The 16,501-nt window shown below is 38.1% G+C and overlaps 2 protein-coding genes across 17 annotated transcripts in view; one reads left to right on the top strand and one right to left on the bottom strand.

Annotated features, from left to right (window-relative positions):
- The window catches only part of PHC3 (polyhomeotic homolog 3), a 52,995-nt gene that overhangs the window by 17,024 nt on the left and 19,470 nt on the right, over positions 1–16,501 (top strand). For all 16 annotated transcript variants that reach the window (XR_015749520.1, XM_087965324.1, XM_026666240.2 and 13 more), the window contains 2 exons: positions 12,525–12,762; positions 14,212–15,068. Coding sequence is in view for 15 of the 16 variants with exons in the window: in XM_087965324.1 (XP_087821450.1) it covers positions 12,525–12,762; positions 14,212–15,068 (1,095 nt within the window). In the remaining variant the exon portion in view is untranslated. The remainder of the gene's footprint in view (positions 1–12,524; positions 12,763–14,211; positions 15,069–16,501) is intronic.
- Positions 6,741–8,852, bottom strand: LOC113411269 (A-kinase anchor protein 4-like). Its single transcript, XM_026666272.2, has one exon. The coding sequence runs from the start codon at positions 8,850–8,852 to the stop codon at positions 6,816–6,818; it is 2,037 nt and encodes a 678-aa protein (XP_026522057.1). The 3' UTR covers positions 6,741–6,815.

Below are 16,501 nucleotides of genomic sequence, written 5' to 3'. Positions count from 1 at the left end.
ATTTTCTAAAATTATTTCTATTTGTAATATAACAAAGCTATCTTATGTACCTTTGCAGAATCCCTTTTACAGTTAAATTTTCACCCATTATCTCTAAACAAACTTATGGTTACAGTCCTTATATCCTTTCCCTGTTTCTCCATTTCTTGTTTCTGTCTTTTACAACTTCTTTTCCTTGCCTTCTTCCCCCTCTTCTTCTCCCTTTTAATTACAGTTCCATTCCTTAATTCCAGGCAGTCTCCTCCATTTTTCCAGATCCTGCCCTTCTATTCTTTTTTTTTTCTCCTTTCCAGCTTTTAAAAACTTTTAAATGTCCAGAAATCTTTATTATCCCTTTGACTTTTATTTTCAGCTTAGATGCCTATTAATGTCAAAGTGGATTTTTTTTTTCAGTTTCTTGCTTAAGTCAGCTGTCAGTATAAGGAAGGGAAGAAAAAAAATCTAATCCTTCCCCTTCTCTCTCTCCTTCACAGCTTCAAAATCTTCTTTGGGAACAATGTTATTAAGTTTAAATTCCAGGGTACCTTATTTGTTGCTTTTGCTGTTTGACCCGGTCAACCAAAACTTTCTCTTCTTATCTTCCTCCTGCACATTCTTTTCCGGTCGAGTTCTTCTTTGTGGTGGCCATTTCTGACCACCACTACAACCGCCTTCGGGAAAGGGAGTAATGGCTAGCTGGGGAGGAGAGATGCGGCTCTCCTCAACCCTGCAGGCAGTCTCCCTCCTCTTCACCACCTCTACGGGGTGGCTTAGCCCCGAAACCAGCCGGCTCGGGGCGCTCCAGCAGCGAGCATGGATCGAAGTCTCAGAGAGACGAGGTTTCGGTCTGTCGCCGAAGCTCAAACCGGAAGTCCCTGTTTTTGTTTTCTTTTGAAGACATTTCACTTCTCATCCAAGAAGCTTCTTCAGCTCTTTCTTCAAGTCCAGTTGACTGAAAACCTCTACAGACTCTGTGTGTATGTATCTTACTGCAGAAAAATGACTGAGGTCTGCAGCTACTTATCAAATAATACTATGAGTTGCTATTTATTTAAGGAAAATATTTTTTTTAAAAACCACCAAAATAAACAGAGCACTGAAAGTTCAGAGGAAAGAAAGATAGATGACCTGATAAGTAAAAATCAGCATGGAAAGTAGTTCTTTTTCTCCAATATAATGTTTGAAATTTCAGATCTGGTACTGTCTCAAGTTTCTTTTTTTACCGTAGGTTAAGTGCTGTTAACATTTCAAAAATATCACATACCTGGAAATAAGTTCGATAAAATTTGGAAATTTGGAGCATGGAACTTTCATGAGATCAAGAAACGCACCTTTTGACCATATGGTGGAGGACAGATTTTAAAAGGAACAATGCCAAAACGAAGAGAGAAAGATAACAAGCAGAGAAAAAAATAGAATTAAGTAATCATGTTACAATTAATTTATTTTAAATTTTAATGGGTTCACACTTATGGTTCTCCAAATTCTCTTGCATCTTAATTGACTAAAACAAATTAAAACTAAACAAGTAGAAAAATACACCAGGGGAAAATGTCAAAGGCTGCATTTGAATTTCAACATGTTCTCATCCATCCTTATCTCTTAAAACTTTAGGATGACATTAGGATGACAGGGTGAGTTATTCTATCTCAACCAGATATGCCTCACAATTGTTTTGGGGATGAAATGAATTCCCACAGAAGCAATTTTGTACATTTGGAAGAAAGATAGGAAATCTAACAAATCAATAATTAATATAGAGGATTTCACTTAAGCTTTTTAATTCTCACTGAAGAAATTCATAGTATAAATACCATTTGTGTCTTTTTCTATAGCAAAAATTGTTGGTAATAAATTCTTTTAGCTTGACTTCCTTATATGTGTTACTATATTTTCTGAAGCTAGCAAAAAAACCATTTCATACTGGTAGAGAATATATAAGTTTTATACATCTCATTAATGTGAAATTTTGGAAGAGAGTGTATGGAATCTATAAAAGTTGGGGTGATATTGGCATATAATTTATTTGCTCAATCAAATTTCCCTATCTACCGTGTTTCTCATATAATAAGGCCGGTCTTATTTTTTTAAGCCCAAAAATGGCTAGGTCGCTCTTTTCGGGGTGACTTAATTCCCTCCCCTTGCATCTTCGGGCGGGCGGGCGGCGACAGCTTGGATGTTGACCTCGGCATTGGTGGGGCACTTCAGATCGGGGTCAATGCAGGTAGCACCATATCCAGGTGTGCAACAAAAGTACTTCCTAATGGCAAGCGCCCAATTCCCCCCATTTTGCATGTTTTAATATAGGCCTTAATTTGGGGGAGGGGCTTAATTTCATTTCATGCCTATAAAACATGCTGGGACTTCCTATTGGGGGAGGCCGTATTGTTGGAGAAACAGGGTAGTCTTCCAGTTGCAACACCATCCAGCTTTAATTTAAATTTGAATATAGGACTGAATGTATGGCCTTGTGGCTTCATATTTTTAACAAGGCTTCTTAATTGTTTCCCTTTCTCTTGTGTTTTAAGTTACCTCCCATCCCATTCTGTGGGATTTTTCTTTTGATATTAATGATTGCCCACTGAGGTGAATTCTGGGTATGTCTGATCTATTAGTTATTTAAAAATTAGGCCTGTCAATCTACCTAACATTTTTCGACTCAGTAGTAATTCTTTATTTGCATTAATTTTGTAGAGAACGATAGAAATATTTCAAAAATAAAATGTCATGATTTAAAATACGCTTCTACTCGAAACATTACACTCACCTTTCAATAGATTTCAGCTAGCTTCTAGACCTACAGTATCTTTGGTTTAGCCCAAAGGTGCTTTTTTCAGGAGGCAACGGGACTTGCTTTTTTTTCTCTGAAGGCGTTTCACTTCTCACCCAGGAAGCTTCTTCAGCTCTGATTGGATGGTGGGGGTGTAATAGAATGGAATACTTTATTGGCCAAGTGTGATTGGACACACAAGGAATTTGTCGGTGTAAATACTCTCAATATACATAAAAGAAAAGATACATTCGTCAAGAGTCGAGAATCATAAGGTAATTAATGATATCACTTAATGATAGTCATAGGGTACAATAAGCAATCAAATCATACTAAGAAACAGTCAATATAAATGGTAAGGATACAAGCGACAAAGTTACAGTCATACAGTCACAAGTGGGAGGGGATGGGTGATAAGGAGTGATGAGAAGATTAACAGTAATAATAGTTCAGACTTAGTAAATACTTGGACAGTGTTGAGGGAATTATTTGTTTAGCAGAGTGATGGCATTCGGGGAAAAACTGTCCTTGTGTCTAGTTGTTCTGGTGTGCAGTGCTCTGTAGCGTCATTTTGAGGGAAGGAGTTGAAACAGTTTATGTCCGGGATGTGAGGGGTCTGTAAATATTTTCACAGCCCTCAGTGTAAAATTGGATCAATCAAGGGAAATAAACGTCCAAGTCCAAGCATATATTTTCTTTAAGATCAAGGCACCGTTTTGCCCAGATTCATCCAACACAAGCCCTAGGTACATTTTATATGGGTATAAGCATAAAAAGCATAACCAGAAAAGAAGTTGTGGCTTGTTAAATTGTGCTTTTAAGATAAAAAAAAAAAAAATCAGCGTCCCAAATAAAAGTGTTTATAAAGGAAAGGAGAGAGAGACTTGCAAGTTCTCATTGTTTGTCTTGAAAAGTCTATATTTTCATAGAATCATGGAGTTGAAAGGGGTCATTTAGGCTATCCTGATTATCGCTAAGTCAATACAGGTAGTCCTCTACTTACAAGAGTTTGTTTAGTAACAGTTCAACGTTATAACAGCATTGAAAAAAATGTGACTTACGACCATTCTTCCACAGTTATGACCTTTGCACCGTCCCCATGGTCATGTGATCAAAACTCAGATGCTTGATAACTGTTTCATATTTATGACGTTTGCAGTGTCCCAAGGTCATGTGATCCCCTTTTGCGACCTTCTCACAAGCCAAATCAATGGGGAAGCCAGATTCATTTAACAACTGGGTTACTAACTTATCAACTGCACCGATTCACTTACCAACTGTGGCAAGGGAAGTTGTAAAATGGGGCAAAACTCACTTAACAAATGTCTCACTTAACAACAGAAATGTTGGGCTCCGTTGTGGTCATAAGTTGAGGACTCCTTGTTATAGTAATCCAGGTTCAAAGTTTCCTGACAGATAGTTCTCCAGCCAACAGTTTGATGCCTTTGGAGAAATGTTTAGCTGCTGTTACCTAGGTCAGGGATCTCCAACCTTGGCAACTTTAAGCCTGACGGACTTCAACTCCCAGAATTCCCCAGCCAGCAAAGCTAAGCCTGGCAGACTTCAAAGCTGGCTGGAGAATTCTGGGAGTTGAAGTCCGCCAGGCTTAAAGTTGTCAAGGTTGGAGAGCCCTGACCTAGGTAATTGGTGGTGCTATAAAATTCCTCTCATTGTTAGGAAGCTGTTTCCTTACACTCAAACAGAATCTTCTTTTATTTAGCTTTCTGTGTCCTGCTCCCTGGGGTGAGAGGAACCAAACCAGTTGTTTTGTTCTGTTCTTCATTCTGCCAGCTACTTTAAGTATCACAAAAAATGCTTCTATAATTTCAAAATCACTAAAACAAATAAAATCTTGGCCTTTCCTCCTTCCAGGGCTTTTCTATATAAATGTTGAGATGCATTGTGACAAACGCTTAAGACAGATCAGTTGGCCAGACTGAGTGATTTTTACAGGACCGAAGCACTTTTCCTTCCCTGTTAAGTGTTAAATTCTTCAGCTGGTAATGTTTTCTGTGTTTTCTCTTCCCTACAAAAAATAATTAAGAGTGTAGGTTAATTGTACTAACCCAAATGCAAAATTTGTGTTAAGCTAAAAACCGACATTCAAGTTATGTTCAGATTTAGCGTTAACATAGTGCTAGTCACAGCACATGGTAGCTATTCACGTAATCTTAATTTAACTCATTATATTGTTATTGCTGAGTTCCAGAAATGGTCGGTACCCACCAGCTTTGTATTACATGCTAAATTACTCTAAAATGCAGTTGGGTAGTTTTCAGATCATATTAATACATTTATATTCCGCTAATCCAGATTCAGAGTGTACGGTGTTGTGTAAACCTAGCCATCGAGTCCTTATTTTACCTGCTAAGCCTGCAATGAAATCTAATTCATGTTATTTACACTTGAAACCAGTGCTTAAAAGCAGGATGCCATGGTTGATGGAAGCAAGGTCCACGATTCTCACGATGAGGAAGTCCCATTCTCTTCCTTCTTCTCCTCAGGTTGTTCATGATTGAGAACATTTCTTACTAATTTGCATTTGTTAATGAGCAATAACCTCTGTGATTCAATAAAAGCTACAGGTTTGTGAGAGGGTATGATGATTCCATCTTTTCCTTTATAGCTTGGTTACAGCCAAACTATTTGCTTCTGGGTAAAGAGGAGAATAAATTTCCCCTAAATATGAGAGTGAACAGCTTGCCTCACGCTTTACCAAATTCTTAAGCAACTGGCAGTGTGGGGTGAGGAAATGCAACAGGATTTGGTTCGAGCCTGTTTCTGTTGGACCACCTGATGTCACCGGGATGGAGTCAAATGCCTAAACCACGTCCCCAATGACAGTGCTTGGAAATAAATGCTTCAAAAGCCAAGATGGTTTGAAGGGGTTCTTTTTTGAGGATCTTGTTTGGCTGTCCTATGCTCCCCTTCATCATGGAAAGTAAGTGGCAATCAATGAATACCAGTTGAAGGACAACAAGTCCTACTTTAGATGAGTGAAACAAAGTTGGGGTTTTTTTTAGTATTGGGGAGGAAATGAAAGATCTTGTGGCTGTCCTGACCCATCAATTTGGAACCCGAGAGAAAGCTTCTCTATCTCTCTATAGTCTAGTCTGTTAAATGATTAGCACCATAATTATATTGACTCAAGTGTTGTGGTCTAGAGATATGGATACTTTTAAATGTTTTCTGATTAAAACCATTAAATCATAGAAAACCTATTATGGATTTATCTTGAAATGCCACGATCTGCTGTTAGGCCCTCTGCCATAACTGTGTAGTAGCAATGAGTTTTCTGGTTGCCCATTGTTTCGCACTAAAAAAGGGTTGTAGAAACAAGATTGTTAGGAAAATCACATTCCAAAATATATGCTAGAGTTAAGTGGCATTTAAGTCAATATATTATGGAAGATGCAAAGAAAAAAAAGGGGGGGAATTAAAGATGTATCGGAGTAATTACGTAAGCTGCATAGAAAAATATGCATATTGCAAAAATATGTTTTATATTCACCACTGCAGATTTTCAGACTTATTTTTTAAGTTTGCCAAAAATTAAATAGAATGTAATACAATTTAAATACCTCTAGTATGAGCACCTGATAGATTTATATGCCACACCTCCTCCCCAAAAAAATCATCGATTTTCCCCCCCCCCAATTCTTTGTTCTTTGCTTTTCTCATTAGTTTTCAATACCCTTTTATGGGGATGGTAGAAATCTGAACGGCTATAACCATGCCGCACCTCTTTTTTTTTTTTGCATAGTTGTTTATTTATTGTGCAATTTTTTTTTGTTTTTGGAATCCTTGGATAATAGGATGGTAAAGCTAACTGGGACTTGGCTATCTGTAAAGGTTTGTTTGAAGTGATCAATAAACAGCCTGTCTCCCCCCTCACTTTTTTTTTATTCTTTTTTTTATTGATGAGCTTGCCCAGCTACCCTGGTTCAATTCAGTGCGTTATTGCTTGCAGTTGGGTTGCAATGGTGGTATCTGATGCGCCAGAAAAGAATGGTCTAGGCGCCTACGCTGGGGACATGAGAGTAACATGAGAGGGAAGAGTTGGTTCTTACAGGTTACAAAGCAGCCATTCGACCAGTCCACATTGAGGCCTGCATCCTGACATGGCATCCATCTGTTGTTTCTCGTAATACTTCATTACTTCCTGAACAATATCTCCCACACTGTAGCCTTTCTTGACTGCTTTATCAGCCAGCTGTGGAAGGCTGTTTAGTTCTCCGTTGTGCTCGCTCATGAAAGTCAGGTTTGGCACGTTGAATTGTGAAGCAACCAACCACTGGAGCACAGCTTGCAGTTCTCTGTTTTGGGTACTGTTGTTGCAGTTATGATTGTTCACAATCACCTCGGATCCTGAGCCTACTAATGGTCTCCCGTTGCATCTTCCATCAGAGTCATTGCCTTTAGCCATCAGCATGCACAACTTCATCACAGATTCCACCAGCTGGTCAATAAATTGTCTGTTGATCTGTTCCATGTTGTCATACATATCAGGGCATCCATTTGATTTTGGTAAGGCCCTTTGTGGTCTGCACTCAGCGAAAGAAGGTTGCTTGTAGCCTTTGTCAAAACTGTCGTCTGAACAGCCTGCTTCTCTTAGTACTTTCTGGATGATTGACAAAAGGATACTTGAGATATCACATTTTTGTGATTCAAGGTTATCCTGCCTTCCTCCACTTGGCCTTGAACTATATTTGGAGCCACCAGTTCTGTCATGGACATAGCCAAATGATGTAGTATTTGACTCCCGGCATCCCTGGTCTTTGTTTTTTTCTAATAGATGTTGCTGTATTAACATTAATGCTGTTACAATAAGGTCTTTAGCATACACATCCATTGAACAGTGCTTATCTGAACCCTTGCTTCCAGATGGAAGGGGTCTCATCTGGCCATTTCCTCTGCCACCTAGAGGGCCACACATCTCACCCTTAAGTGATGCGAACTGCAGTCCTTGAGATCTGGAGTCACAATGAGCACCAGCTTTCAGTGCAGCAAAAGCTAAGCTCTGAGATTTCTTATCATCCCCTGAAAGTGCTTTGAATAAGCGTTTAACCATCGCTTCCAGGATCTCCGTTGATTTCTGGGTCCCAGCATTGAAAAGGTTCTTTTTCACAGTATTAATGAAATCCGAATCTGTCATGAGCACTCCTGTAACATTGTGTAAGTTCTTCATGGTGGAATCGATTAAGTCAGATATGACGTCTCTGGTATGTTTGAGAAGGACCTTCTTTAGTACTACACAAGCTGGTGGAGGATGCTTCCCCTTCTGGACTTTCATTGTTTTCATGAAGGAGAACATCATATCTGAAGCAACCTGGTTTGCATACACCATCAGTCCTTTGCTACAAGAACCATCATCTTGTGCTGACTGTTTCCTTTCCAACATTTGTCTGTCTGCTCCCTGATAGCCATTTTGCTTGCTCTGATTAGACATCTCACCATAAAAGAGTGAGGTCTTTCTGGGGTCATCCTGAGATGGTTTGGGAGACAGCTTGCCATAGTCTTCCCCATTCTTGCCATTAGATCCTTTAATGGACTGACGGATGCATCTTCCACTGCTTTCAAGTTTATCCTTCATTTCTTTGTGTGCCATTTGAACCACTAAGGAACAAAGCTTATTAACGTAATATGAAAGGTCATCTCCTCTCTGGCTGCAAGAGCCTCTGAAAGACGTGTCGCTTCCCTGGGACATCTTTTCAATTACAGGCGATTCGTAAGCTGATTTACGAGGGCCTGAGGGCCTTAGTGCATGCTTGAATCCAATTGCGTATTTCTGAAGATCGTTGCTGAGCCAGCTCACAACGTTAACTTCTTCAGAGGAACCTTGTTTGAAAAGGCAGACCGCTCCTTCGGTATTGCAGTGCCGATTGTTGTCCTTAATTACAATGACTTCTTTTTCTTCAAGGTTGCGTAGGTCAAGGCAAGGGTCAGTGGCACTTTTACGTCTGTCTCTATCCTTTATGTTAAGGTTAGCAACATCAACAAAACAGATAACTTTACGGTCTTGATCCCTTTCTGCTTGAGAGCTGTATAGGTCTACTTTGCAAAGGCCAGATTGACTGTGTAACCAGTCAATCTCATAAGCCATACTATTTAAACGGAACCAGAAGTGAAACCCGGGTCATTGACCGCTCTTCTTTCAGTTTTTGTTGACCCTGACCCTGCCCCACTCAAGATGTTGCCTCCTCTCTTAGCTTTCCATGCTCTTGTGCTGGCTGGTAGCATATTCATTTGTGTGCACAGATTGTTTCTATGACAGCAGTGACATCATAAAGCAGTAATATCATCCAAGAGCCAATCATCTCTTGGTCAGAGTTAACATTTGATTGTTTTGCAGTTCCCATTGCCCAACCTGCACTAAAGTAAAACCAACGGATTAAAACCATCTTCTTAAAGAGATAGGGTTTACGTGAAAGAGTATTCTTTGCTGCTTAAATGAACTGATGTTTTTCAACGCTAACAACAAAACAAATAACATTGATCCAAAAATTGTTTTTTCCCAAATTTTATATTTTATTACATTTCATGAAGCTTGATAATGTTGCTTGATTTGAATGTGGTGGAAAAGTGAATCATAATCCCTTGTAATGTAGGGTCTTTGACATCTGCCCTTACCACAAAAAAGGAAAGTTTACTTTGTCCATTAAGCCTTAAATCTTTTTTCTGAATCACTTTCCATTATGGTATTACAGTCTTCATTTTTCTTATTGCTTTTGTATGATTCGCATTTGCAGTTTCTTCATATCATCTTGGCTTGCTTTTATATATTATATACCCGAAAATAAATGGTACGTGAAATGAATGAGAATAGAGACTAAGATGGACAAGGTTCTTAAAAAAAGAAGACATAAAGAATATAATAATAAAACATGACAGTATCATAATAAATCATAAGAATAACAGCCATTATTGTTACACAGAATGAGTGAAAATAAAAAGACAACTACAGGTGTTAATAAGAGGGACCAATCATCAAAGAAGGCCATTTGGATTTGTAAAAACGGTGTTAATAAAAAAGTGAAAACTTGGTATCAGTTGAGGTATCCAAAGTGCTCCAAACAGCAATTGGTTTCTTCAATTGTGATGCAGTGGTGGCTGTGAGTCAGCATGAATTTGTCATAAACTCATTTCATTTTTTGATCCAGTAAAAACTGGAAGGTGCCAAATAGAATATATTTTGACATAGGCTATGTAATAATTTTATTATAATCTGATTAGCAATTAGTTAAATAGGGTCTGGATATGATGTCTAGTCACTGGATTAGACATTTGAAAAATGGTACTCAAAGTTTTTATTTATGATTTCTCTTCAAACTGAAGTTCAGTATCAAATGGAAGCAATATAGTTGGACTGTGGGGCCAATATTCCTCATTTTAATTAATGATTTGAACAAAAAGATTAAAAAAAATAGCTTATCATATTTGTAAATGATTCAAAAGTGGATGAGATCACTAATATTCCAGAAGAGAGAACAAAGTTGATACAGTATAGAGTAGCCAGGAATTTAAATGCAAAGGAACTGGATATATTTAGCCTTAAGAAAAGATTACAGTGGGACAACTTTTTCAAATATGGAGGTCAAGACCATATAATATTAAATTAGAAGAAAGCAAATCTAAGTTGAAAAACTTCCTAACAACAGAAGTTCAACACTGGCAAGAGTAACCATCCCCTCCCCATCCCAAACATGTGGTAACCTTCACTGCTTGTATTCAAGTAAGTCTAATTAGTCATCTATCAGGCATACTTTAATTATACTGCTCCATAGAAAGTTGCACTACATAATAGATTATAGCTACTCCCCAAAATAAAGAGTCAGACCTGTTCAGTGTTTGGGTAGGGAAAAAAATCCAGAAATCCCAAGGCCATAAAATTAGACAATGTCCCAGGAAAAGGCACTGGCAGATTTATCTCCATATCATTAAAAAACAAAAACAAACCCTAGCTGTAATCTCAATGTGGAAGAATCTTACATTTTTCCTGAATGGGAATTGCTGTCTGAAGTTTTTAAATAATAAATTATAATTAAATAAATGAATAAATGAGATTTTGACCTAAACCAAATTACTTTCAGGAACATGTCTACACAGGTCTGCATTAGATAACATACAGCCAATGGCACCAAGGCAACAATCACTTCAAAATACAAATCTGAAAGGCAGAAAAGAGCTTAAAATAAGTTTAATGTTTAAAAATGATGAAAATAGTTTCCTGAGTCCTTTATTTATAATTATATATAATTATAGCGAAAACACTGAAACTGTACTAAGGTCTTTTGAGATAACTATAAACTTAGGAGATTTTGACAAATGTGGAGAGAGATGCGTGGCGCCAATGAAGTGACCATACAGTGCTTAGGTCAACTTTGCAACTTGATCTATTAACACTGAGAAAGTCTTGAGGAAAACAACTGGGAGTTTTCTTCTTAAAAAACAAACAAACCTCTTGTAAACATGACACAGAAAACTACCAAGTGGGGAATATGTGAAAGTTTCCATGACACAATATTTTGATTTGGAAGTTATCCAATCTCAAAACAAGCCTATTCTGAGATTGCCCAGTTTATGGACCACTTCAAACTGCCTGCTTGGAACAGTTTATGATGGAACTTTTGTTCTTGCTAACCTTAGCTCTTCCAGTGATCCAAGAAGTTCCCAAACGACAGGCAGTCCTCGACTTACAACAGCTCATTTAATGACCGTTCAAAGTTACAACAGCACTGAAAAAAGTGACGTATGACCATTTTTCACAGATACGACCATCGCAGCATCCACCCCCATGGTCACGAGATTTACATGCAGATGCTTGAGAACTGGTTCATATTTATGACAGTTGCCGTGTTCCAGGATAACGTGATCATCATTTGCAACTTTCTGACAAGCAAAGTCATTGGGGAAGCCAGATTCACTTAACAACTGTGTTGCTAAATTAACAACCGCAGTGATTCACTGAACAACTGTGGCAGGAAAAGTCGTAAAATGGAGAAAAACTCACTTAACAAATTTCTCACTTGGCAACCTACATTCTGGGCTCAATTGTGGTCATAACTCGAGGATTACTTGTATTTGAAATCCATTCCTCATTGCTAATGCAAGGCTTCTCAGTTTACTTTAGGCTATGTTCTTTTTCTCAACTAAGACAATGCTTTTTGTTATTTTCAACAATTGGCATATCACTGACATGGTGCATATTACCTTCTTGTTATTGTCAAACTTGATCCTGGTTTGTTTTTCTGTCATGTATTGAAAATAGCCAAATTACTTCAATATTAGAAAATATATATTTTTTAATCTAGAGGGGTATGTGTGTATGTATTTAAATGATTTATATTCATCTCACAACAGCAACTCTGGGCAGCATACGGACATTAAACCCATCTAACAATATGTTCTCCATGATGCCCTGCTTAAACAAGTAGCCCTCAAAATGAAAACAGAAAAAAAAATCCCACATCATAACAAAACTCATTTACTAGCCTAAATGACCGCCAGGACTTAAGACTTATGACAAGTAGTGTATATTGGGGGTGGTGACCCTTTTGAGAGCTGTATTGCAATGAAATTTCATTTTAATGTATGCTGATTAATATACATTCAAAGTTACAATGAAGTTATTCTAAAAGTTAACAGAATCAAAGCCAATCAAAAATCTGTGGGTGGGATTGTTGTTCCTCAGAGCAGGCACAGCCCCAGAGAATGCATGTATCGACACGAAAAGATACCTTTAAAAATATTTATTCCCCCCCTCTTCTTTTTTTAGGTCCAGAATTTGACTTTGCGGAGTCAGAAACTGGGTGTATTGTCTACTTCTCAAAATGGAACGCCCAAAAGTTCTAGTCAACCCCAGACATTAGCTGTGTGTCCTAGCAAATCTGTAACCGGTGCCAAAGCCAGCCAATCAGATCTAGAAAGCAAAAGGAAAGGAGACAGCCCAAATGCTGAGCCTCGAAGTCCAGCTGTTACCCGTACGTCAAGTATTCATCAGTTAATGGCACCAGGTAGGACAGTCCAATTACATTTTTAAGGATGTTGTTTTATAACTAACTCTTTTATTTAAATATTTGTCCATTTGTTGCCACCTCAGTCACCAAGTACCAAAACCACTTGGTTTGTAGGCATTATTATGTCAGTTAGTTTGCATCCAATAATATCTCGGCTAGGCTACAAAATCTGAATCTCTACGAAACTAAAGGATGCTCTTCATTGGTGGGAACTCATTTCATGTGAAGCCCTTGGATTAAGGGAACTGCTTTCTTTTCTCTGCCTCTCCTGTCTCTCAGATATTGTTATTGACTAGATAGCTATAATATTAGGAGCATTGATCAGATTTTTTTCAAAGAAGAAACCCGATGTACCTGAATTATTAAATATGGGAAATCAGCATTTACAATATTTTAATTTGTTAAAGAAAGCTCAGAGAGAAAAGAAATCCCAAAGGTGCTTTCTTCAAGAGGCAACTAGACTTTCTTGTTTATTCTTTGAAGACGTTCCACTTGTCATCCAAGAAGCTTTTTCAGCTCTGACAGGACAGTGGGGAATGGAAGGATTTATATTCCTTGCAGGCAGTTGGTCATTTGCATCCTTTTAGAGGGTGACCAGCTGTCTGCAAGGAATAAAAATCCTTCCATTCCCCACTGTCCTTTCAGAGCTGAAGAAGCTTCTTGGATGAGAAAGAAAAGAAAGCAAACCCAGTTGCCTCCTGAAAAAGCACCTTTGGGATAACCATGACCTGGATGATGAGAATCTCTACAGACTTAAAGAAAAGAAATGAATCCCCTGTGTATAAACATTTGAAAAGGTTTTGCCACTTAACAGATCCAGCTGAATTGATTAGAAGAAATTTAGTACCTCAGTACAGAATTCAGTAATTAGTAGGCATCAAATGTTAAGATTCAAAGTTCTAGCTGAAAATTGTCCTTGAATTACTTGTAGAGATTAAGCAGCATAAATAACCCAGTACATATATTTTCCTTGCACTACAAGAAAAATCATAGTCATTGCTTTCTTTTATTGTTTAATAAAATAAAGATAAAGTGGGATTTATTTAGTTCTTGCTGTTAAAATTCAAAGCCAGACATCTATTATAAGTCACTTAAGAGACAAGATTTTTTTCTTTCTTTTAATGTGTTTTTTTAAGAAATTTAGTTGCATAAATCCTTAGATAAATCTGCTCATGTTAAATATTTCTAAAATTATTTTTTTAAAAACCAGTCAAATCAAAACATCTTAGGGATTAATTTATACAAACTTAAGTTTCATTATACATGATCACAGTTGTCTTTCTCTTAAGGCTTTGTCAAATTCAAGTATATTAAATATAATGGGTGTTAAACAGCAAACAGTAGCTACTTAAATATTGGTATTTATCTGAAAATAAGCATATTTTAATGGCTTTCTGTGTTCTTAAAGAAATATTAATTATAAATCTTCCCATTTTTATTGTGTAGCCTCATATTCTTCAATGCAACCTCATTCCCTGTTAAAACATCAGCACCCTTCTCTTCACTCGCCACCTTGCAAGCTCTCTCACCATCAGTTAATCTTTCAGCAGCAGCAAGTCCAACCAATCACACTCCAACTGCCTCCCAGCCACGAAGCCCCTCCATCCCAGCACTGTGCTTCCCTTCAGAGCCATCCTCTGACTCCAGATCCCACCATTACCCCATCCCAGCACTGTACTCCTGTCCATGTCCACCCTCCTCCACTTTCTCCAACCCCATCCCCATCCCCACAACAATCCGTTGTAGTATCCCCACCGCCAGCTACTTCGCCCAGCCAATCCCCCAGTATAATTATCCACCCCCAGGCTCTTATTCAGTCCCATCCACTAACATCGTCGGCGCTTCAGTCCGAACATAACTCAGTGCAAGCTGACGACAGTTCAACACAATCAACCTCACAGTCTGCCGCTCATCCTCCCCAGTTGTCCCCTTCCCCAGTAGTCCATGTGGGTCCAGCAGATCACCCTTCCATGCTGTCCCCCAGCCAACAGATGTCATCGCCATCATCTCATCAACCGTACCCAACTTTGCAGCCAGCACCAGTTCCACTTGCAACCACTCCACAGCTGTCATCAACTCCAGCCCACCCTCAACAGATGACCCATCCTCCTGTTCCGTCTTTGCAAGTCCAGCCTGAACTTTTGTCCCAAGATCAGGTTTTGGTACAAAATACTTTAGTTTCTGAAGAGGAGCTTCCCGCTGCTGAAGCTTTGGTCCAGCTGCCACTTCAGACTCTCCCGCCTCCCCAAACAGTTGCAGTAAACCTCCAAGTGCAACAAGCAGTACCTATTGAAACCCCAGTGGTAAGCCTCTGGTGAATGACTTTCTTTCTAGTTTTAAAATTATGTGAAAGATGGACAAGTGAAAGCTTCCTGAAATATTTTATTGGCATTAGGTTCCTGCTGAGGAAGCAGAATTTTGAAGCAATGTGAGCACTGTTGTAATAGAGACTATGCTGAGCTGTAGAAAGCAGACCTAGATAGAGTATTTTGTACAGGAGAAGCCATTCCAAATCCATTTCTCAGAGCATTAAAATGACTGTGTCCTTCAGAAAGTTCATCATAATTATTTGAGCTGTGCTGAACCTTCTGAAGAGAGTAGCTATTTTAATGCTTGAAAAAAGAAAGGTTTGCTTGCCCCAGTGTGCTTGGCAATGCTTCCTTACTAATGCTTTGCAAAACTCTAATAAAACCTAGTAAGGACTTACTTGTTTGAAAGGTAATTGATGACATCATAATTTATTTTGTCTTTTTATGGTTTCCTTCCTAAAATGTCAATGGACTTTATCAAGGATGATTCCCAATTTTAAATATAACATACTGTAGTTTTATAAGTTTTAGGCATTTTCTCTTTATAGAAAGATGCGTTTATATTCAGTATTCATAGTTTTTCTTGACTGTTACATTTCTATCCACTGAGTTACTGAGTTCTGTGGATGGTTCGCACATTAAAAAATGCAGGAATAATAAAAACATAGCAATGTCTGAGTTAAATTTTTAAAACCCACAAACTAAAGCAAAGTCATTCATGAGCAACAGCGTTTGGCAAGCATGAGGGTAAAATAACATTCAAGGTGGATGGAAAGAATCAAAGAAATTGCAGAATTATCCTTAGCTAAAATTATATCCACAGAAAAGTCAAGATGGTGGGCATTTTATCTATGCCATCACCAGAAGTCAAGTCTAATTCAGTGCTTCCTAAATTATCAGAATGTAAGATCAGAAGTCAACAATAACACAAACATCTCAAAACCACAAATACAACTGTAGAATTTATATTCTCAGTGTAAACACACAAATTATCAAAGCCCTCCTTCAGTGAGGTTGCTTTTATTGGTTTTTGATCCTACTCCTAATTACTTTGAGGAATTATCTCTCTCTTGACAACTATTCACTTGCATCTAATTTTCAGAGACATGATAGATTACCTCTTTTTCTGATATTTTACAGCTTAACGTTTCTTGGTTTAAACTAGTAGCTTACTTGATGCTATTTGTCTAAAGAAGGGATCCTCAAACTTAGCAACTTTAAGACATGTGGATTTCAGCTCCCAGAATTCCTCAGCCAGCTATGCTATTTTCTAGCAGTCCCAACAATTTGCAGCATAGTTGATTTTTCTAAGAATATGACTGCATGACACAAGCGAAATAAAACAGTCTTACCTTGGTAATTTTAGCTTCCAGTTCTTCCAGTAATTTTAGCTTCTGGTTTGAGCAGATCAAAAAGTCATTCTTTTT

This window comes from Notechis scutatus, chromosome 4 (genome assembly GCF_049901735.1).
Source record: "Notechis scutatus isolate UNSWTSFEM ecotype Mainland chromosome 4, rNotScu1.2, whole genome shotgun sequence".
Classification (NCBI taxonomy): domain Eukaryota; kingdom Metazoa; phylum Chordata; class Lepidosauria; order Squamata; family Elapidae; genus Notechis; species Notechis scutatus.
This window is presented reverse-complemented; position numbering and strand designations above follow the sequence as displayed.

What these genes read in the sequence shown, in the direction of transcription:
- LOC113411269 (XM_026666272.2), bottom strand. Translation starts at nt 8,852, where the DNA reads ATGGCTTATGAGATTGACTGGTTACACAGTCAATCTGGCCTTTGCAAA.